The sequence below is a fragment of the Penicillium waksmanii genome (assembly GCF_028829765.1).
Source record: "Penicillium waksmanii strain IBT 27052 chromosome Unknown utg000004l:1.0-5674109.0:1.0-5678898.0, whole genome shotgun sequence".
In the NCBI taxonomy this organism is placed as follows: domain Eukaryota; kingdom Fungi; phylum Ascomycota; class Eurotiomycetes; order Eurotiales; family Aspergillaceae; genus Penicillium; species Penicillium waksmanii.
The window spans coordinates 4,061,355-4,087,184 of NW_026643251.1; the positions used below are offsets into that span (position 1 = coordinate 4,061,355).

At 51.3% G+C, this 25,830-nt stretch overlaps 9 protein-coding genes across 9 annotated transcripts; 5 read left to right on the forward strand and 4 right to left on the reverse strand.

Annotated features, from left to right (window-relative positions):
• Positions 1-422: 422 nt before the first annotated feature.
• Positions 423-1,946, forward strand: N7481_004333 (uncharacterized protein; the record flags this gene model as incomplete). Its single annotated transcript, XM_057263552.1, has 3 exons — positions 423-1,189; positions 1,250-1,315; positions 1,379-1,946. 3 exons carry the CDS (start codon positions 423-425, stop codon positions 1,944-1,946), a joined length of 1,401 nt encoding a protein of 466 aa, XP_057125213.1.
• Positions 1,947-3,228: 1,282 nt separating this feature from the next.
• On the reverse strand, positions 3,229-4,557 carry N7481_004334 (Mcm10/DnaG-type zinc finger protein; the record flags this gene model as incomplete). The annotated part of the gene is made up of 1 exon (XM_057263553.1): positions 3,229-4,557. One exon carries the CDS (start codon positions 4,555-4,557, stop codon positions 3,229-3,231), a length of 1,329 nt encoding a protein of 442 aa, XP_057125214.1.
• Positions 4,558-4,681: 124 nt separating this feature from the next.
• On the reverse strand, positions 4,682-5,581 carry N7481_004335 (uncharacterized protein; the record flags this gene model as incomplete). The annotated part of the gene is made up of 2 exons (XM_057263554.1): positions 4,682-5,270; positions 5,343-5,581. The coding sequence occupies 2 exons, from the start codon at positions 5,579-5,581 to the stop codon at positions 4,682-4,684; spliced, it is 828 nt and encodes a 275-aa protein (XP_057125215.1).
• Positions 5,582-6,106: 525 nt separating this feature from the next.
• On the forward strand, positions 6,107-7,381 carry N7481_004336 (uncharacterized protein; the record flags this gene model as incomplete). The annotated part of the gene is made up of 1 exon (XM_057263555.1): positions 6,107-7,381. The coding sequence occupies one exon, from the start codon at positions 6,107-6,109 to the stop codon at positions 7,379-7,381; it is 1,275 nt and encodes a 424-aa protein (XP_057125216.1).
• A 435-nt stretch (positions 7,382-7,816) lies between these two features.
• Positions 7,817-9,548, reverse strand: N7481_004337 (uncharacterized protein; the record flags this gene model as incomplete). Its single annotated transcript, XM_057263556.1, has 3 exons — positions 7,817-7,853; positions 7,932-8,813; positions 8,896-9,548. The coding sequence occupies 3 exons, from the start codon at positions 9,546-9,548 to the stop codon at positions 7,817-7,819; spliced, it is 1,572 nt and encodes a 523-aa protein (XP_057125217.1).
• A 1,075-nt stretch (positions 9,549-10,623) lies between these two features.
• On the forward strand, positions 10,624-12,996 carry N7481_004338 (acetolactate synthase catalytic subunit; the record flags this gene model as incomplete). Its single annotated transcript, XM_057263557.1, is given in 6 exon segments — positions 10,624-10,787; positions 10,845-10,943; positions 11,043-11,110; positions 11,178-12,238; positions 12,252-12,864; positions 12,926-12,996. The coding sequence occupies 6 exon segments, from the start codon at positions 10,624-10,626 to the stop codon at positions 12,994-12,996; spliced, it is 2,076 nt and encodes a 691-aa protein (XP_057125218.1).
• A 1,187-nt stretch (positions 12,997-14,183) lies between these two features.
• N7481_004339 (uncharacterized protein) lies at positions 14,184-15,617 on the forward strand (the record flags this gene model as incomplete). The annotated part of the gene is made up of 4 exons (XM_057263558.1): positions 14,184-14,443; positions 14,557-14,671; positions 14,780-14,912; positions 14,971-15,617. Coding segments are annotated over 4 exons (1,155 nt in total), but the record flags the coding sequence as incomplete, so codon positions are not given.
• Positions 15,618-17,960: 2,343 nt separating this feature from the next.
• On the forward strand, positions 17,961-20,853 carry N7481_004340 (vacuolar protein sorting-associated protein 35; the record flags this gene model as incomplete). The annotated part of the gene is made up of 5 exons (XM_057263559.1): positions 17,961-18,097; positions 18,232-18,631; positions 18,661-18,838; positions 18,894-19,870; positions 19,930-20,853. The coding sequence occupies 5 exons, from the start codon at positions 17,961-17,963 to the stop codon at positions 20,851-20,853; spliced, it is 2,616 nt and encodes an 871-aa protein (XP_057125220.1).
• Positions 20,854-21,869: 1,016 nt separating this feature from the next.
• N7481_004341 (uncharacterized protein) lies at positions 21,870-25,648 on the reverse strand (the record flags this gene model as incomplete). The annotated part of the gene is made up of 6 exons (XM_057263560.1): positions 21,870-22,188; positions 22,220-22,364; positions 22,416-22,514; positions 22,569-24,198; positions 24,254-24,501; positions 24,568-25,648. 6 exons carry the CDS (start codon positions 25,646-25,648, stop codon positions 21,870-21,872), a joined length of 3,522 nt encoding a protein of 1,173 aa, XP_057125221.1.
• Between the last annotated feature and the right edge of the window lie 182 nt (positions 25,649-25,830).

Below are 25,830 nucleotides of genomic sequence, written 5' to 3' on the forward strand. Positions count from 1 at the left end.
AGTAGTGCTCCAGTAGGTGTAGAATCGCGGGGCGGGGCGAATGAAATGAGGCGGTAGCTTCTTCACCGCCTCGTGACCAGCCACCTCGTTCTGGGCGCCAAAACATGCCGCGCCCTTGAATGGACTTCATCCCTTCTTTTCACGAATCCCCTCTGCAACTCTCTCACCCGTGTCTTCGCATTGAAATTTTGTGTCGCTTGTGTCAAGTACTCGATTCCCTTCGTTCTTGAATTATCGTCCGACTCATCATCAATCTCGAAAGATTCCTCGAACAGCGTCCCACCATTGTTCCAGTTCATCCCAACGCAAACCCCGATCCCCGTGTCACTCTTGGTCCGACCCCTTGTCAAAAAACCACTGTAAAAGGTGTGAATTTGGCGCAAAAAACGTCTTTGGTCGTCCGTCAAATTCCTTTGTTCAACATGGCTGCAACTCCTCCCCCGCCCTCGCCGTCATCTCTGCGTACTCCGGCCGCGCCTCGTCATGGCTCTGGTTATGATCAATATGAGCCATATCCTACCAGGTGTTCAGCCAGAATTGCCAACCAGCGGACATCAAGAGTTGCCGATAAGACTTCAGAACCTGTGTGCCCTAGCTCTCCTAATAAGGCCCGGTCGAAGCAAGCTGTGCGGAAGTGTCAGACGTTAGAAGTTGATGGGGATGAGATGCTTTCTGCTCCAGGCAAAAGTTCCAAATCATATACTCGGAAACGTACGGGTGCCTCGGTCCCGTCTATTGCTTTTGACGATTACGACCTCTCCTCCCGCACCTCTCACTCGCCCAACCCCCGATCTCGCCCAACAGTGAATCAAGCTTTACCCACTCCTGCAAAAACTCCCTCCAAACGGAAACTTTCTTCTTCTGATATTTCATCTGCCTCTCGGACATTGTTCCCAACGCAATCATCGGCACGCCCCAAGAAGTCCACTCCCTTGTCGCTGGAGAGCTTTGAAGCTCCAGCTTCGAAGACAATCCAAATATACACAGATTCCCGTGACAAGATTCCTAAGCCAGTTACCGATATGGAAACTCCATTTAATGCGAAGATCGAAGAGACCGTGTCCTCTGGTTCTGTCGAAGCACCCAAGACTGGAAAGCGTGCTCGCAAACAGGACAAGCCTAACGATGGAAATGTGCGGTATAAGCAATACGATGAACACGATCAGCATGGTCGCGATGATCTCACCGAGTGAGTTTGTCGCAAATTATCCCCATTTTTAATTGCACCCAACGCTAACAGACTTCACAGCTGTGATGATAATGAATTTACCGAGGATGATGCGATCGCCCGTGCTGGTGGTATGACAATGATCTTGTGAGTTATCATTTCATGGAATCATTTTGGAAAGTACGTTCACTAACAAGACCTCTCTCCCAGTCGAGGTAAAAAGGTCTTCAACAAGTTTGGAGAATCCTCTGATGAGGGCGACGACTTGGGATTGTTCGCCGCCCGTCCTGATCTGCTGCAAGACGCCGATCTTAGCGGTGTGAAGTCTCTAACACGCTCTTCTATCCGACCTCGTCGCCTCTTTGCTGAGGCTGCACCAAAGCCCCAGGCAGCTCCCCAAATTCCGATCGAGGAAGAAGCCACGGACGATGAGTGCCATGCTGAGGTTGAGGTTATACACAAGGGGTCCAAGTCTCCCTACACTCCCCAGTCTCCAGAGTTTCCTCGAGCTCCCGGCGGTAACCGCAACCTTCGTTCGGCTGCTCGCTACGGTGGCGAGCTTGATGTGACGCCAACGGCCACAGCCCTGATCTCTGACAACAAGCGCAAGCGTGCTAGCCCATTCGATCATTGGCTACGCCAGAAGCCCACGCCCGATGAGACTGTGTCTCAGGGTACCTCTCCTACGAAGCGTGAACTGCGCTCTGGCAGCCCGGAAGCTCCTGCTCCTAAGAAGACTCGAAGCACTCGCGCGGCCGCCGAGTCTCAGTCCGCTTAAGTGTCTTCGTCGTTGATTAAGTTCACATGATCTTCTGTTTCAGAAAGCCAGCATATCCAACATATGATGATGCATTGACTGAGCGGTGTCTTCTTATTCTTCTATTCACTGCATTCTTCCTCTGCCACCCCGAGTGACTGCATTTTACCTTTCTCACTCTGGAGCATGGATTGCAACCATTATTACAGCACAGCGAATTGCTGCAGATACTCATGGTTTTGTTTTATTTTATTTTTTGCTTGGCTTTCATACTCCTTTTCCTTCGGTCCTACTTTGCGATTCGATTTGCTCCTATCCATAATGACTCATGTGCGCTTCTCTTTTTTTTGTTTCTCCAGCGCGTGCGTTGTGGCGTGGGAAAATGGGATACCAGGTATCATGTGCTTCTGGGACTTTCTGGGATGGCAGGGTGTGAGGCGTTTGGGCTCATAGTGGTTCTTTTTTTTGTCACTCTTTCTGTGGTTACTTTATCGCTGCTCTGTTCATATTGGTCTTATCGTCCTTGTTGAAGGAGATGCTTCCACATATAACAGACTGGTTGAAGTGACTACTATTCCGATTTAAATGAACCCTCTCATGATGGTCTTACACAATACTGCAAGAGTAGTACTTGTTCCTTTCGCTTTCTTCGTATCATCCCCTTTGCACGTAAATGCATATAGGGCCTAGTGTGACTCATTTCTTAGCTTATTTGGACATGGTCTCCAACCTTGGAATGTCATAATGTGAGATTGAAGCCGTGGTTCAACGGTTGTCGTGGTATCTTGTAGCAAGCCATCGCTCGCACTCGTCATCGAGTCGATACTAGTACTCATGCCCCCCCCCCCCCCAATTGACTTCGAAATACGGTTCCTGAAACCATTTCTTTCCACCGATTTTGGAATACCCTATTTGCCCAAAGTCGGATTATTTGACTGGCCCGGCTCCGATGGCCGCTCATAGAAAGCCTCAAGAGGCTCAAGCGGTCCATTCACATCGCCCGAGAAAACTAGACGCATGAATTATATTCTGACCAAAAGCATATTGCATTGGAGGGGTTGGCCAGATGAACGGATCCATCGATATCAACCAAAGTTGCGAATCATGGAATGGGAACTAGAGGGGCGAACTATCAGGAACTACGAGAAGAGGTAAATGGTCTTCAAAAAGCATTGTTCTACGGGTCCGCCCTTTATTCAGAATACCGCATGGGACGAAAGAGCCTCTTTTATTTCGTGACGCATTAGAGTAGGACAGAGTGGATAGAATACAGGCTTCCCTTATTGCACAGCTTTCTCCGGTATCAAATGATATCCAGTTCATCATCGTCATCATCTGACAAAACCCGTCTTCCTCCCTGGGCTGCCTCAGCTCCAGCTCCTAAGCTTTCCCGCCCAGCCTCTCTAATCCCCTTTGATGTGATGAACCGAGTTTTTTTGACGCCGCTTCCATGTGGTTTGCCATGAGCACGCTTCTGGGGGCTCAACCGAACATTCTTTGCCATGCCCAGGGTAGAAAGGTTGAAACCATGATCTGTGGGTTGAGACTTTGGTGTGCTTGGCGTCTCGCCTTTTTGAGAAGTCTCGTTACCAGTTCGGGTTCGAAGATAATCTGCACCAGGGCCAGCACGAGTTGTGACAAGCCTGCGTGTGATGTCAAGTTCACGCTTCTGAGTGGCCAAGCGTCGCCGCATTCGTTGTTCCTTGCTCTCCTGGCCGCGCCCTATCATGCCCGAAGCAAGGAATGGGTCGTCATGAGCGTCAATCAGGGCTGCCGCCGATCCGTTCGCAGCGCCATGATGGTATGATGTGCGATTACCGCGATTGGCAGCCGGCGCCACGTAATAGAGTGACTGAGATTCTCCATCATACTGGGCGCCAGGGTTTTTCGAGTCTTTCTTGGAGCCAGGATCTCGAACCGTCGAAGATCTTCGATAGCTCGTAGGGTTCGGACCACTGCAATTATCCGCCGCGTCTATGATCCGTGAGCCAGATCGACCACCGGGGCCATAACCCGTGTTGGAGTTGACTCCCATGCGCTTGCCCTGAGTGCGCCGCACTTGAATGTCAACGTGAAATTCACAAAATTCAGTTTTCCGCGCATCCAGCCAGGATTGGCAATTCTTGCCATCCTTCCGTACGGCCTTGCAGTAGCCAATGTCCCGAGCATAGCCAATCTCCAAAATTTTATCGTCTGAAGAATTCAAAGACAAACTGAATCGGTTTGTATCCAACTTATGCTTTGGTGGAGGCATTATCGTAGGGTTCAGAATCGCAACGAGTGTTCCCTCTGACATTTTGTAGTAGCGAGTGTACGCGGTTTCAAAAAGAAAGACATCGATAGTCCATTTCAGATCGGTCAGGGTCAAGACCAGATATTTATCGGTATTATTGCGTCCCTCGTCGTAGGGGTCTACCTCCTTCTTGGTGCTGTTTGCTGGGGTCTTGATCTGCCTCGGATCAGACTTCGATGCAAGTATCCCAAACACGACAAAGTCCGTATCAATCTCCTCGGGGAGCTCGAAGGATGGTGCCTTGACCACCTTTAGTAGATCGGGTATACGAAGAACCTTTTTGTCACTCAAGTTGCGGCTCAAGAAAGAATGAGGTAGGATGCGGTTTGTCAGGTGCATGCCGGAGTAAGATTCGAATTTAGAAGAGTCTGGTTGATTGGTAGCTTCTCCAGCGGCGTGTTCATCTTGGCAGGAATCTTTGTATGGCGAAGTCCTTCCTGATTGAGTAAAATGATGGCGCACGTTAGTTGGCTTCTTGTTCGAGCCGGGGGGGATCTTTCAGATTAGGAGTTGTTTGGCTTCGTTTTACACCTCCGGGTTTCGCCAGAGACTGCATGATTTCCTCGCGGCTAAAATGTTGCACTTCCGGTTGCCGATGAGTAGATTGTGCAGGCGGTGGCATTTCATTTGCAGCTGCGGTCTTGAATGCTTCAATCTCAGCTTCATTCAGCTGGAATGCTGAGCTTCGATTTGCCTGGATTCTCTCTGCTCTCTCTGCTCGCTCTAGGCGAGACTTCTCCGTGGCTCGACCTTCCGCCATGCGCTCACTGAAACTTTTTATTCTGTTTATCCCTCCACCCCCGGGCGACGTCTGTGGCCTGGGCGAGTAAACATCGCCAGGACGGGACATTGCGCCACTTCTTGTTCCGAGTTGGCTCGTTGGCCGCGGAGGTCGCTTAAGCGACACATCGTTTGCCTTCCAGCCTTTGTCAATGCCCATCTGGTACCTTCGCGGAGACCAAGGCTCTGGCGCGGGGGCTTCTCGCTTCTGAGGCGACACCGGAACCTGAACTTCATCGGTGCGTGCTTTCTGCGGTTTACTTTGTGGGCTTCTCAGCTCGGAAAAATGGGAGATGGTCCGTGAAGATGACGCAAGTGCAGAGGCTGGCCGAGTGCGTCTCTACTCTCCCTCTTCGATATAAGAAGTCGCACTATCGGATCGGCCTCGGCTCTTCTGCAGTTGCTTTAGCTTGAGACGAGCCTGGATTTCGGCCAGTCGCAATTGGAGAGTCTCCTCGTCTTCTTCCTCTCCTTCCTCTCCATCTTCGTCTTCGCCTTCATCCAAGACTTGACTAGCTTTTGATCGGAAATTAGGAGTGGTGTTGGAGCGTTTCAAGGGAGATGGTTGAAGTTCTCGGCGCATGTCCTGGTACTTCCTTCGGCCCCCAGGCGAGCTGAGGAGGGCGTCGCGGGGCGACTTGGGCGGCCACGCGCTGTCAACCACTGAAGAAAAGAAAAAGAGGCCAGTTAGCAGACCATTCTGCCTCTCCAGTTGTCGAAAAAGACTCACTTTTATGTCGAGATTCGGGTATCTTTATAGGAAGCGATCACCACGGAGCGTCATTCCCCGCTGGTCTTGCCGCTTCAACGGCCACGCGCACAAATTGGAGATATAGGTTGCGAAAGCCAGTTGTAAATATTCAGCTCTGGCAGTCCGTAGGGGTGTGGAAAACCCTGAAAGGCTCAGTTCTGAATCAACAAGGATTGGCAAGAAGGGCGACTTTACGAATGTGAGGGATCCTGCATGGCATTGGCCGCACATGATCCGATCCCGATCCGCGCGCGTCGGGGCGCGTCTGCCCGCGGCACCTTCCACTTCAAGTTACATATTACTCCGTACACACCTTCACCTCTCTCCCTCCTTCTCCACACTATATCCTCCCCCAAAATGCCTCGCACAAGAGCATCTGCGCCTGCAAAGGCGATTGAAGAGATGCCTGAGGTCGAGCAGAAGAAGAAATTAACCACTGTTGAAAAGCCTAGCAAGACTTTCATCCTTCCATCCTCAACCAGTGCTAATGCGCGCTTGCTCTCCCTTCCCAATCCCCAGTCGGGCGAGCTCACCCGTTACTTCTTCTGTCCGGAGCGCGGTATCTACGAGTTTACCGTGGTCGCCTCGCCTACTATATCGCCTCGCAGCATTTTGTTCACTCCTCGCACGCGTCAAACGACAACCGCGTCACCAGACGAAGAGACCGACACCCAGACAGCTTCAATTGCGAAGAAGGCCGAACTCTTGGTGGCAACTCCAATTGACTCTATCTTCTTCTTAATTGCCCTCTTCAATGCCACCTCTAAATCGGGCCAATCGCTATTCCAACCACTGGACGATATCATCGATTCAAACGACGACCTACCACAGCATCTCCGCAATGTTCTCTACGATGACACCTTCCGCAACACCCTTTTAGCACGCGCGCAAGCGATTTGTGATACCGTGGAGGCTGGGGATGAGAAGATGCTGCGCTTCAACGAAGCAAAGCTGCTCAATGAACTGGTCGCAAAGGCAGATCGATTGGCGACTCAAGGGCTACCTGCCAGTTTGGAAGAGCGCTTCGTTCGCCAGCCATTGGCCCCGCCACTCATGTCGGTCAAGCGAGAGGATGCCCTCACCGGTCAAGTACCTTCCAATGGAGATGCAAGCTCCAAGTCAGAGGAGGGACAGGACTCTCCGTCAACAGCGGCCACGTCTACGACGCCGTCCGTGTCAACGCCAGCAAGCGAATCTACACCAGCTCCTCAGCCACCCACGGACAACTCTACCTCAGACAAGATCGTTCACTTGCAACGAGTCTCCACTGCTTTGACGTTCATGAAAGATTCCTATCTGCCAGCCTCCCTTTGCTCTCGAATCGATGAGATGCTTGCATCCCCGGAGAGCCCTCTGGATTTCAAGCCCCTGACAGATCGCATCAAGGAAATTGCTGCGCTCCGCGCTGAAGCCCTTGCGTCGCGTACACTGACCGACTTCAGTCGCAAGCGCGGTCTGGACGACGAGGAGGTGGAGTCTCGCGCGGAGAAAAAACGCAAGAAGGATGATGAAGATAAAAAGGCCAAGGCTATGGAATCTCGTGGCATTCGAGATCTGAAGAAGGTCAACACGACCGGCATGAAGAAGATGAGCGACTTTTTCGGGAAGGCTGCTTCTAAACAGAAGACCTGATTCTCATATTGTGATCAGCAAATCCTTCCCCAGCAGCGCTGCATTATGCAGCAAACAAGCGCCGCGTCTCTGAAAGCGCAGCACGTTACCAAACTGCGGTACTTGGCAATTTTGAAGTCTCGACCGCCGCAACGTCTCAAAGCACCGAAGCTTTCCAAGCGTACCTTGCAGTACCCCCTTGCAGGGTCAACGGCAGAACGGTGCACTCTTCTTGGCACTTCAATGTCCGGCCCGAGGTATGCGCAGGCACATTGACTTGTATGCGATATCGGAGCTTGCATAACTCGAATATAATTGTCAACACCTGGAAATTTACTGTCAAGTAATTCACGAAGCGTGCAACAGGGCACCACGGAAGGATCTGGGCTTGAAATAATTTTAGATTTTCTATAATCTGCAGACCAACGAAAGTAGGCTGGAAATATCTTATGCAATTCAAAGAGCAACTCCATCAATAGCAGCGCCGGCAATCCTGAAACAAACCCACCATTAGTCTTGGATTCAAAATAATGAGCCACCTCCGGGGGTGGAGGGGGTGGAGAAGACATACACAAATGAGCCATTGGAAGGCTTGCTGATAACCATAGCCTGTTCCAGCTTCTCGGGGCTGATATCGGGGAACTTCTTCAGGTAGTACTCGTTGCGCAGGGCAGTCGTCACTGCCTCAACCTTGCCCTGGGGCAACATGTGTACGGTGCAACCACCCCAGCCAGCACCAGTCAAACGACTACCCCATGTGCCCGCACGTCGCGCGATAGCACAGATATCATCCACCTCGGGAGCACTGCATTCGTATGAAGCGAAGCAAGACTGCTGCGACTCGTTCAGAAGCTGACCCAGGTACTTAATGCGCTTCTCATCCAGCTTGGACGCATTGGCAAGACAAGCCTTAAAATCTAATACCCGGCGCGCCTCCTTGAAGCAGTGCAGAGCACGCTGGCGCAGCTTGAAACGATCAGCTTGGACAGGGAATGCGGAGAGGAACTTGGACTCCAGCTCCGGGACTGTGGTGCCGAGGAGCTGGGCCATCTCCTCGCGTGTGTAGCCCTCCTCCTTGGTAAAGAGGTCCTGGGTGGCCTGGATAACGGAGTCAATCTGGTACTCGAGAGGATCGCCCAGACGGCCTTCCTTGGTCATTAGTTGGTTTTGGAAGTTGCGCAAACTGTAGCCAAGCGAGCTGTTGTCCTTGGGGAGGGTGAGGTCGAAGTTCTTGGCCAGGATCACGGCAGCGAGGGTGCACTCTGCCACACGCAGGTTGTAGTGGCAGGGAGCAGTGTCGGCCTTGTTGGACGTGACGAAGCTCTGGGCCATGAGGAAGGTGATTTCGTCGGCGGCAGTGGGAATGGGAACATGCTCGGCCTTGAAGGCGGGGTAGAACTGGGTGTAGAGGAGGTATCCGCGCTTGGAAAAGATGGAGGCAGCTTGATCCATTCTGTAGAAGTTCATTTGGTCGGCATTTTTTTTGTCTTGTGGAGGAGGAGGGGGGGGGGGGGTCGAAATAGAGATATACTTACCCGCCAGAGTACACACCGACTGCGCGCTCCGAAACAACAGCCAGATCCAATAGATCCTGCTTGGAGACATTGTGATTATTGGCCTTCATGACGGCCAGCGCAGAGGCACAGACGAAAGCAGCACTGCTGGAAATGCCACCACCGGGGGGAACGTTTCCGTCGACCAGGATCTCCATGCTGGCGGGGACGAGTGTGCCATCGGGTTTTTCTTTGCGCAGGAACTTCAAGGAGCCAAGCAGGCCGGCCTTGAAGTAGTTAATCCATTCATGCTTCTTGGGGTCGATCTCGATGTCGGAATCGTGGGGTACGGAGAATTCGCGCGTGGGGAATTTTTCCGGGTTCACATTGGCAATCTTGATGGTGGTGCCGGAGGCGGCAGCGGGGGTGACCTTGACGGCCATAATCACGTCAACACTGACGGCGGTAGGTAGGACATCGTAGAGAGAATAGTCAATGTGCTCGCCGATGATGTTCACACGACCAGGGCTGCGAGCGACAAAATCGGGACGGTGGTTATATTGCTTGTAGAATTGCTGAATGAGAGCAGACCAGCGCTGCTGGTGCTCCGGCGCAACCGAGTTGACGGAGGCATCGTCAGTGGCATAAACCTCGGCGATGGACTCGGTTTGTGGGACCAGTTCCGGGGAAGACATGGCGGGGTAAAGATTCTTCTTTTTGGGGGATCCGTAAGAAGGAAAGAAAAGAAAAGAAAAGAAAGCAAAGAAGTTGAGAGAGAGGGAAAGCAAAGGTGGTAGTGGTGGTGGTACTAGTACTAAGAGTCCTCCAGAAAAAATGGCGGGGGGTTATAACCCAAAACGGAACGATGATGGCAGCCAAGCCCCGCGAAGAAAGTCCCCGGAAAAATACCTTTGGTGGGGAAGGTTTCATCCCCCGGTGTCCCTTTCCAGTCGACCTTGCGGGGACGCAGGGGCCTTTGTCCATTGTCCATTGTCTACGGAGTATTGTTGCCAGGAGATGTAAGTGGCGTTCAAATTGGTGATGCTATGTCATGGATGCCATACTTAGCGTACTATATGTACACAGCGTACTCCATCTCACAAGGGAAGCTGATATATTTCAAGTTTGACCCAATACTTCCAAGGTTGCTCGTACTGCTGGAAGGTATAAGATCTGGCAAGATCTGGTATACTCGGATCTTGAAATGCAGGTTGCAGTTGCAGTTGCAGTTGCACAGTCTGTAGACCGGGCCGAATAGCTCGCCCCGCCCGGCTTTCCGTAGAAATCGGGATGACAATCCACATCGCACTCGGGAAAAGAAATTATGGACAGAATACCCGTCATGTCGGCTAAACACGATCGGCAGAGGCGGGCAATGGATGACCCGGTTAACCAACCAGGGTATTGTAGATCCACTGGTACAAGTACTCGTACTCTTACTCTATTATGTACAAGCTCGATCACCATGCTGCTGGCTACGGAACCTCCTTCCCAAACGGTTGTTACCTGCTACTGCTACTGCTACGACGGTGCTGTATACTGCACTGCATCGGATCATGTCACGTGACACGATAACTGACACACGTGACTCGCCGAGGTCGGAGCGCGGAGGCAACGCGGACCAATCAGAAAGACCGAAATTTGAGTCAGAGCGGTCGGTTTTGGTTTAAGGCGATTTTCGTCCCCAGGAAGATTCACGGCAAGGGCAATTATCATTTCTCTACCCTCGCGGTACCTCTCTACTCACTCCCTGGGCTGTCGTTGGTCATGATGATGCCTCTCAGACCTTCAAATAGCGCCTGGCGCTCCATTCACCTCCAGAGGCAGCTGATCTCTGCCCGTCGGTCTTTCTCGACCTCGTTCGTGGCCTCGGCTGCGTCGCCCCACCGCTCTTCTCCTCAGAAACGGTCCCAAAGCACGGCGACCGCCACCTCGTAAGTCGGATGGTTGGTGTTTTAATCACTCTAGCTTTACTGACACCATTGACTTAGGGGCTCTCGGCCTGCTCCCAGCCCGGCCTTCAACCAAGAACCTCACCGCAATGAGGTCTCTCCTCTGCAAACCCGCCAGCTCCCTGAGCTCGATGACTCGTAGGTGTCTCTCGATTCACCCATCCTGGTCTCGATAGGCCACAGCACGAAATAAATTGCGGACCACTTCAATGGACCCGGGAGGCTAATGTAACACAGTATGGTTGGCATGAGCGGTGGTGAAATCTTCCACGAGATGATGCTTCGCCTGGACGTTAAGCACGTCTGTAAGTCATCATATATTCCCTGCTTTTGCATACCAATGGATCCAATTGACTCACCTTGCTATCACAGTCGGCTACCCTGGTGGTGCCATTCTTCCCGTCTTCGATGCCATCTATAACTCAAAACACTTCGACTTCATTCTCCCCAAGCACGAGCAGGGCGCCGGTCACATGGCCCAGGGCTATGCCCGTGCTTCTGGCAAGCCCGGTGTTGTTCTCGTCACTTCCGGTCCCGGTGCTACCAACACAATTACCCCCATGCAGGATGCCATGTCTGATGGCACCCCTATGGTTGTCTTCTGTGGTCAGGTCGTTACCAGCGCTATTGGAACCGATGCCTTCCAGGAGGCTGATGTTATTGGTATCTCTCGCGCCTGTACCAAGTGGAACGTCATGGTCAAGTCCGTTGCAGAGCTGCCCCGCCGTATCCAGGAGGCTTTCGAGATCGCTACTAGCGGCCGTCCCGGTCCCGTCCTGGTTGACCTCCCCAAGGATGTTACCGCCAGCATTCTCCGCAACCCGATCCCCATGCAAAGCACCATTCCTTCTCTCCCCAGTGCTGCCACCATGGCTGCCCGTGAGCTGAGCAAGAAGTCTCTTGACTCCACCGTTGCTCGCGTCGCCCGCCTGGTCAACGTCGCTAAGAAGCCCGTCCTCTACGTTGGTCAGGGTCTTCTTGCCCGCCCCGATGGCCCTCAGGTCCTGAAGGAGCTTGCGGACAAGGTCCAGATTCCTGTCACTACTACCCTCCAGGGTCTTGGTGGATTCGACGAGCTGGACCCCAAGTCTCTGCACATGCTCGGTATGCACGGCTCTGCCTACGCTAACATGGCCATGCAGGAGGCCGATCTGATCATCGCCGTTGGTGCCCGTTTTGACGATCGTGTCACTGGTAGCATCCCCAAGTTCGCCCCCCAGGCTAAGCTAGCTGCCTCTGAGGGCCGTGGTGGTATCGTTCACTTCGAGATCATGCCCAAGAACATCAACAAGGTCGTCGAGGCCACCGAGGCTGTTGAGGGTGACTGCGCCGATAACCTTCGCCTTCTTTTGCCTCAGGTCAACGCCGTTCCCGAGCGCACTGAGTGGTTCGAACAGATCAACGACTGGAAGGCTCGTTTTCCCCCTATCTCTGTACGAACGCCAGTCCGCCGACGGCCCCATCAAGCCCCAGGCCGTAATTGAGACCCTCAGCAACTTGACCGCCGACATTAAGGAAAAGACCATCATCACCACCGGTGTTGGTCAGCACCAAATGTGGGCCGCTCAGCACTTCCGCTGGCGCCAGCCCCGTACCATGATCACCTCCGGTGGTCTTGGTACGATGGGTTACGGTCTGCCCTCCGCTATCGGTGCCAAGGTCGCTCGCCCCGACTGCCTGGTCATCGATATCGATGGTGATGCTTCTTTCAACATGACCCTGACTGAGCTCTCCACCGCTGCTCAGTTCGGTATCGGTGTCAAGGTTCTCCTGCTTAACAACGAGGAGCAGGGCATGGTCACGCAATGGCAGAACCTATTTTACGAGGACCGCTACTCCCACACTCACCAGCAGAACCCTGACTTCGTTCCTCTAGCCCGCGCTATGCGCGTCGCTGCTGAGCGCGTCTCCAAGACCTCTGACCTTGAGTCCAAGCTGAAGTGGCTCATCGAGCAAGATGGCCCTGCCCTTCTGGAGGTCATCACCGATCGCAAGGTTCCCGTCTTGCCCATGGTCCCTGCCGGCCATGGTCTGCACGAGTTCCTGGTCTACGACGAAGGTAAGAAAACTCGTGATTCCAACATACCACTTCAAAACTCAATTACTAACTATCCTCACAGCCAAGGAGAAGGACCGCAAGGAAGTTATGCGCAAGCGTAACGTCGACTTCGCTGTCAACTACCGCGATTAAAGCACGCTAGGCAAACTGGCATCCTAACCGCACCGCCCTGGATGCCTGTCCCTATTGGCCGTCGTTTATTTTTTCCCACTGATATCCATGGCGTTTTCTTGGCCGGTTCACCAAAAGCAATTGGGACTGATCGAACCCGGAATTTCCTCAACACAAGGAAGAAATCAAATTTTTTTTTTTTTAAATTAAGAAAAAAAAAAAAACCACCACACCGTCGCCATGGTTGAACATGGCATGGCAAAAATTCTGCGGTGTCTGATAGACGAGATGCTCGGTTTTGTTTTCGTTGTTTACCTGATTCTCTCCTTCCCCGGGCTGCCTCGTTGGGGGATTCTACCAGACATGCATTGTGGTTGTTGTGTCGCGATTTCGGGGTTTTTCTTCATCCTATGCCGCCGTTCTCCGTGTGTGTGTATATAATGTTCATTTACTCGAATTATAAGTTCAAACTTGAGGAAGTCTTCCACTGCCTTGCTGTCTACAGTAGAATCCATTCTTCTCCGTGGGCTCTGTAGCGAATGTCTGCAATGCAATTGCTTGCAGTCGCGAAACTCGAAATCAATGACCTTGAAGGCAGTTGTCTAGCAGCTTGGCTTCCAAGTTCCATAAAACCCCCAGCTCTATACCTGCGAAATAGGCTCCGACATTCCAGGTTCCCTCACCCCGCCGATTCTACAACCGGTTCTATCTACGGATAGCTTTGGAAGCTTCGGGTATGGCAATCTCCCATCCTGAGGAATCGCAGATGTTAGATACTCCATACAGTTGCGCACAGATGCCAAGCCTATAGTGGGGCTTGGAGCGTGCCCTGTTTCCATATTGCTTGTCCAAAGACTATTGAAAGCCACACATGCTCCCGGTTTGGTTTTCGAACACCAGAGCTTTTTAGGTCAATTTAATCTATAACTGGAAGCAAATAGCTTGTAGGCTACATGTCAAGTGGTTCATTCTTGGCCCCCACTCACCCGCGATCAGGTCAAGTTGCAAGCTGTTATTTTGAAAGATCCACGCCGCACAAGGCTCAAGGTAACGGGGCACGGTGCCCAAATTTTTAGTTATTGGCCTTGGTCGGCTTACCTAGAAGGACCTAGGCTTAAAATAAGAAACAAATCCCTATCTGAGGCTGATTTCAAATTTCACTTGAAGTTTGACAACGAGATCGCAATGAAACGTATCTAAATGGCAGATACTATGAAGTTGCGCTGGTTTTTGGCGCCGGTGGCATTTCTGGATGGGCTCTAGCTAAAAACTTGCTCCCCTATCCTACTCCTACAGCCTTTGACCGGGTGATCGGCTTGACACATCGCCCACGTACAATTGTCGAGAGCGACTTACCACAAGACCCGCGTCTCGAACTATACTCGGGGGTAGATCTCCGTACAGACCTGGATACTGTTAAGAGTCAGATGCAGGAACGAGTTCACAACCTGAATCAGGTTCCACATATGTATTATTGTGGTATGTGTTGCACTTTGAGTTTTATATGACCAAATATCTCCATGTGTCCTATTTATTAACCAACTTTGAAAAAATAGCATAATCCGACGCCACTGCATACAGCGAAAATGTCATGGACATCAAAAGCATCAACAAAAATATGACCTACAATGCCGTCCCTTTGACCGATACACTTTGCAGCCACCTAGAGTTTCTAGTTCTCCAAACTGGCACTGATGTAAGCTTTCTTAGCTCTATACACCATAAAAGAGACTGACCTTTAAACAACTATGGTGTGGCAGTATTCCAGCACCAGGGCAAATTGAGATCAGTCTTCCCTTGAGAGAAGACAACCCCCGCGTTCCATCCATCTCCCTACGCGGATGAGATATTTGACTACGAACAAGTGGATTTGATCAAGGGGGCTTCTATGGAGAAGTCGTGGAAGTGGTGCGAAATTCGCCTGGACCAGATTATTGGTAAATAAGATACTCCCTTCCTCTCGGTCACCAAGGTTTCTCACTGAATCATATACAGGATTTGTACCCAACGTGACTGGTATGACATTTGTTGAGCCCTTGGCACTATATCTCTCGCTTTACCGATTCATCAACGGGCCGGGCGCAAACATCGCCTTCCCCGGAACCAGAAACAACTTCACCCATACCTTCACAGACGCGTCTCAGGACTTGGTTTCCAAATCTGAGATCTACCTTTCGGTTCAAGCCCCGGATAAAGCTAATAGAGAGGCCCTTAATATTGCCGACACCGACGTACCTGGTCCTTGGTCCGTGAAATGGCCTATTTTGGCCGATTGCTTTGAACTGAAGGGGATCGGCCCCGGAGAAAAAGGTTGGGAAGACCTTGAGAAGTGGTGGAATGATCACCAATCTGACTACCGACATATGTGCAAGACTTACAGACTGGAACGCCGTGATATTTCACCCTCCTCGTGGATTTTCATGAAGGCTGGATTCGTCATGCTTGACCGAGATCGTGAAATGTGCTTGGATAAGATTATAGACATTGGGTTCAAAGAAGAGTATCCAGTCGGAATGGGTTACATCATTGCTTTTGAGCGCATTGCCGAAGCCAAGCTGATCCCATCCCGACATGCTCTATCAACATCTTTGTTTTCCGAGCCTTCGTTGACTAAGACCATGGAAATACTAGCTTTGGCTTAAAAGGAAGGACTAGTCTAGGCCTAGCTAGAGAAGTATGCACAGAAAATCTTAGGAACAACGCTCGAGCGATGGAAGAAAATTTCGGTCTTCAGGAATTGTGGAACGATAAAAAACCCACGCACACGCCACTTTTACAATCGTTGACTCGGAGGAGTCCAATATGCGGGCTCTCCTTGGTCTTCTTGGTGTGAATACAAGACGGTTCTCCGTGTTTGAATTCCCTCACGTGCTGTTGGCTACATTTGAAACGACGTTGAAGAGGCTTCAAATAATGAAAAGAACTGGAAATGTGCCGTTTTCAGACCTTTCGATTCCCAGAAATCACGGGAATCCAAGTCCAAATGACCCTCCAGTCTACACTCTCGAGTCGGGTTTCGCTTTCAATCTTCGGAGCCTGATGAAGAACGGTGCCGATTTCTTTGTTCCTAGCAGGGGACCAGTCAATCTGGACGAACTTTGTGCGAACTCGAGTCTGGATGACGGTCAGGTCGAGGCTCTCGTTGATTGTCTCCAACGGAAGATTGGCCTAATCTGAGGTCCGCCCGGGACGGGGAAAAGCTTCACTGGCATCTCCATCAAGGTTCTCCTCGACAACAAAAAACATTTGAATTCCAGAATCGGGCTCATTATTTGTGTAACTTACACTAGCCATGCCCTTGACCAATTGCTAGAAAATTTACTCGATCACGGTGTCACCGCGCAAATCATTCGACTTGGTTCACAATCAAAATCAAAAAAGCTAGCTGGCTTTTCCCTCAGCGCTATAGCAGGAAAAACAGACCGTGCAAGGATAGGGAAAAGGGTGGACTACAAAGCACGTGTCGACTTGTCAGCATGTAAGAATGAATTCGATGACCTCCATATTGGACAGAGCGTCTCCGATGCCTGCCTCCGTGCACACCTTCAGAGATGGTATCCAGGTCATTATCAACAATTATTTAGAGAAATCAAAGAAGGATCCCAGATGGAAAAACCTCCAAATCTCTGTTCAAAACATGGAGGGGGGCCGGCGAACGAAGGGCAAACGCACGACCTGTAACTGAACTGCACCAAAGCAGTGTGTTTCATATGTCTCGAGAGGAACGGAATCTGCTTTATGAGTCTTGGGTAAAAGAGATGAGGAAGGAAACTAATGAAAAAGCTATCATGCTCTTGAATGCTATGCAGGGATCAAATCGCGTATTGGCCGTACTCGTGATGAACATCATCTTCGATGTCTTTCCAAAGCGGATGTCATCGGCATGACAACAACAGGCCTCGCGCAAAGACTCGATATGATTCAAAAACTCCAACCAAAAATTATTTTGTGTGAAGAGGCTGGCGAGGTCCTTAAAGCCCATTTACTACCGGCTTTTCTCCCGTCAGTGGAACAAGCTTTCCTCATAGGAAACGATCTTCAGCTTCCTCCGTAGGCTCACAACTACAACCTTTCACGGGAGAACCAACGAGGTGGCGACAAGTACTCACTAGATGTATCTCTTTTCGAGAGACTCATTAGTTTGGACAGTAATCCCATGAGCTGTGGAATCCCTCTAGCACATTGAAGATGCAGCGCCGGATGCACCCATCCATCGCTCAACTGATACGAGAATCATTGTACCCGCAGTTGCAGGACGACCCTTGTGTTTCGGAGTACCCGGAAGCTTCTGTGTTGAGAAAAGTCTATTCTAGCTGGAGGGGCAGTTGTCCGAGGATGATTCGGTTCCAATGTCTCACTGGAACGATTTTGAGATTGAAATGACACTGTCTTGTCAAGCACATTGTCCGGCAAGGATCTTATGGAAGGGGAGAGATTGCGGTTCTCACACCCTATTTGGGTCAGCTACAAAAGCTACAACGACTCGGCCAGTCGTTCGCGATCACAATCAGCGAACGAGACCAAGATAACTTGGATAAAGCTGGGCTTGAGGGTGCACCTGGGTCCTTCTCATCTCACGTGGCTCGTACTGTAGTCCCGAGAAAGAGTAGAACTATGGTCTTTTTGAAAATAGTAAATGTGTAGTGCGTAGTTGTAGTGTGAGCGTTGATCCCATTGCGGTGTGATGTGGTGTGGTGTGGTGTGGTGTAGGGTGAGGCAGTGACGTTGTGGGAAGGTTAACCCGACTTGACCTCAGCTTGTGAGTTTAGTTAGTAACCCCGACACTTCGACACTTCATCCTCTTCTTCCTCCGCTCCCACTCCCAACCCTTCCACTACTTCGCTCTCCCCACCCTTCCTTTTCTTTTATGAATTGCAATTCTGAGCGCCCCGTGCCGAAGTCCCTCTCGGCTTGAACAATTGCTTTGAACCCCAGGTGTTATCGCCTGCTCTGTTTCCACAGCTCCCCCTCATCCGCTCTCCACGATGTCCAGCCCACCGCCGGTCGCCGAGGACCAAACCCGCCTCCTCGAGGAGGCCCTGGGAGTCGTGAGGCAACAGTCAGGCCTGATGCGCAAATGCTTAGAAACTCCTGGCAAGCTCATGGACGCGCTGAAGTGCGGGTAAGCTGTTCTCTACCCCCCCAAGGCAACCATCTCCGGTGTCTGCGCGATGATGACCCCCCGCGTACTAATTGATGCGTCCCCGGGGCGCGACACGACAGATCAACCCTCGTTTCCGAATTGCGAACCCCCAGCCTTGGCCCAAAACAGTACTATGAATTGTACATGGCGGTCTTCGATGCGTTGCGACACCTCTCCGTCTACCTTAAGGAGAACCACCCGGTCAATCACCTTGCGGACCTATACGAACTTGTGCAATATGCTGGGAACATCGTTCCACGCTTATACTTGATGATCACTGTGGGGACGGTCTATATGTCAGTCCAGGATGCGCCGGTCAAGGAGATTATGAAAGATATGATGGAGATGAGCCGGGGTGTGCAGCACCCGATCCGTGGCCTCTTCCTGCGATATTACTTGTCCGGCCAGGCGAGAGACTACCTCCCCTCGGGCACCAGCGATGGCCCGGAGGGCAATCTGCAGGACTCGATCAATTTCGTCTTGACCAATTTTGTGGAAATGAATAAGCTCTGGGTTCGGCTGCAGCACCAAGGTCCTTCGAGAGAGAACGCGAGCGCCGGATACAAGAGAGACGCGAGCTGGAGTTGCTTGTGGGCAGCAATGTTGTCCGTCTCAGCCAGTTGGTGGATCTCGAAACGTACAAGACAGGCATTCTACAAGCGCTTCTAGAACAGGTAGTGCAATGCCGCGACGTTCTGGCGCAGGAATATCTTTTGGAAGGTAAGGCTTAAAATTGGAGTCCAAACCAGCACTTAGCCGCTGACTTGTTCAATAGTTATTACTAAGGTGTTCCCAGATGAATTCCATCTTCACACTCTTGATCAGCTCTTGTCCGCCATCGCCCGGCTCAACCCGCACGTTGATCTTAAGAAAATCGTCATTGGATTGATGGACCGCTTGTCGACGTATGCAACAAAGGATTCCGATACCAATGCCCAGCCAGATACGAGGAAGGAAAACGAAGAGGAAGCTGTTACCCGGTTGTTACATAAACTGGAAATCGAGAAGGAGACGAAGAAGACCGAATCAGGCAAGACTGCTACCCCAGAACCCTCCACAGAGAATGGCATCGAGGCAACGAATAAGTCAGAAGAGACACCAGAGCCAGCAAAGAAAGAAGATGAAAGCAAGAACGAGACAGAAGAGAAGCCCGAGGTTCCTGCAGAAGTGAAATTGTACGATATCTTCTACGAACAGGTTGTTAACCTGATCAAGACGCGGGCATTGCCCATCCAAGATACCATGGCCCTCCTTGTGTCTCTTGTCAACTTGGCGCTCAACATCTACCCAGGACAGTTAGAGTATGTTGATCAGGTCCTTGACTTTGCTACTCAAAAGACAGCCGAGTACACCGATCACGCCGATCTGCACTCAGCACCGACACAACAGCACATACTTCACCTCCTTAACGCCCCACTCCGTGCCTATGTCTCTATCTTTACAGCCTTGGCTCTGCCACACTATCTGCCGCTTTTGACATCACAGTCGTATCCCACCCGGAGATCTATCGCTGGCGAGATCATTCGGAGTCTCCTGAAGAACAAGATCTTTATCACAACTACCGAAAACCTCGATCGTGTGCTGCAAGTCTCAAGAGTATTGATTAAAGAGGGCATGCAGCAATCTGCAGGATATCCCGGAGCACAGGCCCAACGCCGTGGAGGAGAAACGGATGAGACAGTCGAGGAGCAAGGCTGGCTTGCAAGATTGGTACACTTGATCCAAGCACCGGAGAACGATACCCAACTCAAGGTAAGATAATGAGAACTATCATCACCGCATTTATTATACATCTAACATGTCCCGGGCAGCTTCTTCAAGCCACGCGTAAAGCATATGGCGATGGCAATGAGCGCATTCGATACACTACACCCGCCATTGTTACAGCCTCTATCCGCCTTGCTCGCAAACTGAAGTCTCGTGAACACTACGACGATAACTGGCAATCGCAGTCCTCCGTTCTCTATCGGTTCATGCACCAATGCGTTAATAACCTCTACCAGCGGGTGAACCCAGGCTGTGCAGACCTGGCTCTCCGGTTGTTCGTGATGTGTGGTGAAGTTGCCGACCAAACAGGCTTTGAGGAGGTCAGCTACGAGTTCTTCGCTCAAGCTTTCACCATCTATGAGGACTCCATCAGCGACTCTCGTGCCCAATTCCAGGCTGTCTGTGTTGTGGCCGGTGCTTTGCAAGGCACTCGTGGTTTCTGCAAAGAGAATTACGATACTCTAATCACCAAGACCGCTCTACACGGAAGCAAGCTGCTCAAGAAGCCTGACCAATGTCGGGCAGTCTATCTTGCAAGCCACCTTTGGTGGGTGGTCGAGAATCCCCAGCGTGAGGAAGAGGAACCTAAGGACGTAAGTGATCGACCGTTCACCACTGGCTCATCTTTGGTTATGATGCTTACACTACAACAGCTCTATCGCGATGGGAAGCGTGTTTTGGAGTGCCTCCAACGAGCCCTTCGTGTCGCCGATGCCTGCATGGACAACGCTGTCTCCGTCGAGCTATTCGTCGAGATTCTCAACCGCTACGTCTACTACTTTGACCAACAAAATGAGAACGTCACCACAAAGTACCTCAATGGTCTCATTGAGCTTATCCACTCCAATCTGCAAACCAGCGAAGATGATCCTAATCCTAATCTCGAGGGCCCCAAGCGTCATTTTGAGCGTACGCTGGCATACATCCGCTCTAGAGATTACGAAGGTATCGTCACAGAACGGCAATAAATCAGATCACCTGTCATTCTTCGTCTAGATTCAAATTATTGATGGACTCGGGTTTTTTAAACCGGAATGATACTCTCTTATCATGGGTGCAAAACCATTGTATCTATATGAAGGGCTATTTTGGTCTCAGTGAATCTGGTTCCTAATTCCCTTGGCTAACCTTTTCCTTGTTTCTTTTAACGTCTCGTCTATTTTCTTTCCGGAAGCCGGCCTCTGCCATGATGCTTTGTTCTTTTCGTTTGAGTATATACAGCTGTACCATCGTCTCTGGATAATCCCATACCCTTGAACTTTATTTTGAAGTGTAAATTCCGTGGTTGTTTGCATTTAGTATCGACAGTCCTCCCGGGTGTTTCTGATAGCACATCAGTAGTAGTAGTAGTAGTAGTAGTAGTAGTAGTAGTAGTAGTAGTAGTAGTAGTCTTGTACTGAACAACTGCATCGACGCGGCATCGCTACATCCATGGATGCAATCGGGCGAAAGGTAAAACAGCGACTTGCATATCATAAATTCGATCTACAGAGAATATGCTTACGTGACCAGGGAAAATAGGACGAAGAAACCTTCGATCATGCAATTGAGTCAAGGACAATGATGGAGAGGGAGATTGTCCCAATCCCCACGGATATCGCTGCATAATGCAGAAAGGCCAGTAAAAAAGTAGATCATACCATACACAATAGCAAACCCGGATGCCCCAGTCCAAGTCATTCCAACTTGGACACATTCAAATAAGAAAACCCGATCAGATGAAACCCATAGCAGCGAAAACATATCAAATATTTGAGGACGTGTGGATGAGAGACGTTAATCCGTGACGCTTCAATTCGAAAAAGGAAAAGAGACAAGAGAAAAAGGAAAAGAGACAAGAGAAAAAGGAAAAGGGTAAAGGGGCATTTCAGGGATCATTTCCAGATGGAGGAAAGAAGTGCGTAAGAAGACAAAGGTCACCGAGGTTGCAACTCGAAGTCAGGCTCATGATGAAAACGAGGACCGTTCGCTGATCATGACGAAATTAGGAAGTCCCGCCAAACAGTCCAGTCGGGGGAGAGGAGTACTGTCTGAATACAGAGGGCGCGCCAAGTCCGCCAAATGCAGCAGGGTTGCTGTTTCCAGGGATTGGGCTGCCGATATCACCTGGTACAATGCTACCTCGGTGGCCACCAATCGCACTGTTGGTATCCGGCTCAAACTTGACGTACTGGCCATTTTTATCTTCTTTGATGGAGAATGACCCACCACCATTCTGAGGGCTACCTTCCGTGTCGCAGATGTCGAGCATCTCACCGAGTGAAATTGCGGGCTCGCTAGATGGGCGCAATTGTCCAACCTGACTGAGAACCGCCTTCACATCATGGTAGCCACCCGAGCCCGGTTGGGGGGTTTATCGTGTTGAGGTGCTTGCATGCTTGAATCACAAGAAGGCGGATTGTAACAGGCCGAGTCGTGTGAACGCGATGATGGCCGCCGGCGGCAAAAGCATTGTGATTGTGAGCCCAGCCACTCCCCCCTATATAAGTGTGAGTGGCATTTTTAGTGGTAATTTGAGGGTGATGCTTACCAGTCGCTACTCCCCAGGTAGAAGCACCAGGGAAAGCGGAACCAAAGGGTGCAGGAGCACCCCAACCAGGACCAGTTGCAAAAGCCGCATGTTTAGCTCCTAGTAACCTAATTAGTTCACTTTTCTGGAATTTGTGCTGACACGCAGACTCACCCAGGGGCTCTGCAAACAAAGAAGATCCTTGAAAACTGGCCCTCGACGGCGGGGGGAACTGTCCTGGCGCAGAAGCACCAGGCAACGACTGGGAGAGTTTTGACGAGTACGGATCATCTGTATCATCGAGAAGTGCACTGCTACCGAGCTGCGTACTTAAATCATCCACATCTCGCCGGGAAGAAGCATGTCCACCATCATGGTGGTCCTGCGCGGTGCTTGGAGGACGCTTGATCGGACTTGGTCGTGAAATTGGGAAGGGCTGGCCGGCTGAATCTAAAGGAGAGCGCTCAAATGATCCAGACTGTTGTCGTGAATGAGACTTGGCCAAGCCAGGTTGCTGCATAGGATATGCGCCAGGCGCCCCATGATGTCCCGGGAATGGGAGACCATGTCCAAGGTCAGGCGGGAACCCGCGACCTGGATGTATGGGACGGACTCCATTGATTCCAGGAGGTGCAGGAATTCCACCCGGGCCGCCAAACCCACGATGGCTCATCATCCCAGAATTCGGAGGGTACATTTGCAAGTCCGGGGGAATCGGTCGACCACCCATTCCAGGTAGACCAGGTGGGTTTGACGGTAAGCTACCCAGTCCCGGGAAGCCAGGTGGATTGATGCGACCTAGCGGAGATAAAGGTGCGGAAGGTTGAGGATGGTGTAGAGGCGGATGCTGCTGGTGGCCCGGTCTCCCGCCAATGCCTGGGGCTCCAGAATACGACTGAGCCAAAGAGCGTGGTGAGATGGAGGGCTGGAAAGGAAAGTCGGAGGAAGTGGTTTGTGAATGGGGCGAAGATGTGTGTGAGCCTTGCTGAGACGGTTGTCGCGGCCTGGCAGGAGTCGAAGCTTTAGGAGCTGCAGGCGAAGCCACAGAGTAATGCGGCGACTGAAGAGGTCCAGGGATAGCTTGGAGCGGAAGAGACGACGGTATCAGGGGAATAGAACCAGCATGTAATGCAGCTTTGGGTTGGACAAATGCTTTTCCAAACCTCTCTCTAGACTCCTGTTCGGCTTTAGCGGCCAGGTCGCGGTCCCTTCTGGCCTGATCTTCTCGAGTCTTGTTCTCCTGATCCTCCTTGGCCTTCTTCTCTCGGGCTTCTCGTTCCTCTCTCTCCTTGCGTTTCGCATCGTCGCGCTTCTTTTTCTCCTCCTTCTGCTCGCGTTGCTTACGCTCTATTTCGGCTTGTCGTTCTCGATCTTCCTTTAGGCGACGTTGCTTTTCGGCTTCTTTGCGGGCACGCTCCTCCTCCTGGGCCTTGCGTTCTGCTTCGCGCTTCTTCCTTTGTTCTTCACGCTTCAGTCGCTGCTCTTCCAGCTTCTTCTCCTGCGCCGCTTTCGCTGCAGCCTCCTCGGCTGCTTTCTCGGCATCCCGGCGAGACTTTTCCTCTTCCTTGGCTTGCTTCTGCAAGCGCTTCTTGTCCTTCTTTTTCTGCGCTTCTCGTGCTTTCTTAGCATTCCGTTGCTCATTCCGGTTCTCCTCTTCCAATAATTCCTCTATGAGCTGCTTCTGGCGTTGTTCAGCAACTTTTTCTCGATATGCAGTCATGACTCGCTGCTCGAACATGCGGGCGGCAAATATTTGGAACATTCGTCGCCCTTCTTGCATGCGCTGCTCTTCGGTCATGGCGTCCTACAAAATTGGTTAACATGATCAAACTTTACACAGAGATTTGGCAAATACATACCATCTCGTCTTCGTCGAACTCTTCCTCTTCTTCTTGGCTGTCATAGTCTTCATCCTCTTCATCATCATAGTCCTCATCGTCGAGAGGGCCGTGGTTATGACCAGCATGAAATGATTGGTGGGCGGCGGCGATATTATACTGGGTATCTTCTTCACGCTGCATTCGACGCTCGGCCAACTGCTCCATCATGTCAATAAAATGCTTGCCATCGTTTTTCAGAAGATCGTCTGCCACAGTAAGAATGCCATCTGGAATTTTTTCAAATGGTTAGAACAGCTAGCCCTTAGTAGAGAAGGGAGTATAAGTGCACCCACCTTTCACCGTCAAACTATTCCCAAAGGCGAAGAAGTCCGCACGGGCTGCACGAGTCTCCTCGTCTTCAAATTCGTCGTCATCACTGTAAAGCTCATCGTCGTCTTCATCCTCCTCCTCCTCATCCTCCTCATCCTCTTCCTCGTCATAATCGTCCTCAAGATCGTCGTCGTCTTCGGGTAATTCCTGAACTCTACCCCGTGATGGGTGGAATTGGCCATGGGTGTGAGTATGTTGGCCAGGTGATCGTAGGGGTGGTTGGTACAATCGAGGCGGGGGGATGATAGGGGCGCCTTCATCGAAGGAGCCTTGGTTGTTGTTGGCATATTGTTCGAGCTCTTCGTAATACGCATCATACAAAACCTCAAGCTCCTCCTCAATGGCGGTGCGTTTTCGGCCACAGACAGTGCAGCTGCAAGAATGCTTTTGTTGCTCTTTCATCTTCCTCAACACGGCATCCTTCTCCACCTTCACCAACTGACGGCGTTCTTCCTCGCCCAGCTCGAACCAGAAAGTCCGGATATTCTCACGCTCCTCCAAAGAGGACTGGTTCCAGATACTGCTCTCTTTGGCGGACTTGGCGGGGAAACGGGTAGCGGAATACGGGAGGGAGTGCGACGGTGGTGGGTGAGAGAATGAAGCGGACGGGGTAGAGAGAGGTGTCGAGCTGCCATCAGCGAGAGTGTGCGAATCCGAGCGGCCTTTTTTGTTCCTCTTTTTCTTGAATTTGTGGTCGGTTAAATGTTCGTGATGATCATCGGGTCCGTTCAACAATGAAGGATGCGAGTGTGATCCAAGGTCTCCATTTCGATAGACATCATCTTGTTCATGGTGGTCAAAGTCCGCGCTATCGTGGTCCGCAATATCATCGTCGGAATGTCGATCTTCGGCCGCAGCGACGTCAGTAGGATCTCCGTGGGAGTGAGCATCTAGGCGAGCGGCTTGTTTCTGTCGGCGCTTTTGCTTCTTGCGATTCACAGCGGGGGCTGGAGTTGACATGGTATCGATTGCTGAATGGCTCAAGGGTCCCCGCGCGTCACCGTTGGTCGATGGCGCCGGAGCGGCCGATACATGCGTCGTCATGGTGGATATGAAGCTTGGAGCGACTGCCTCGGCAGTATGACTATTTATGACCAGCGCAGAGTCGTCGGTTAGAGAAACGAGTTCGTATCAAGGTGGGTGGGGTGACTAGAATGAACGACCAAAGCGGAGAGCGGGAGAGAGCGAAAGAACCTACCAACAAAGCTCCGGTCAATCCAATGCAA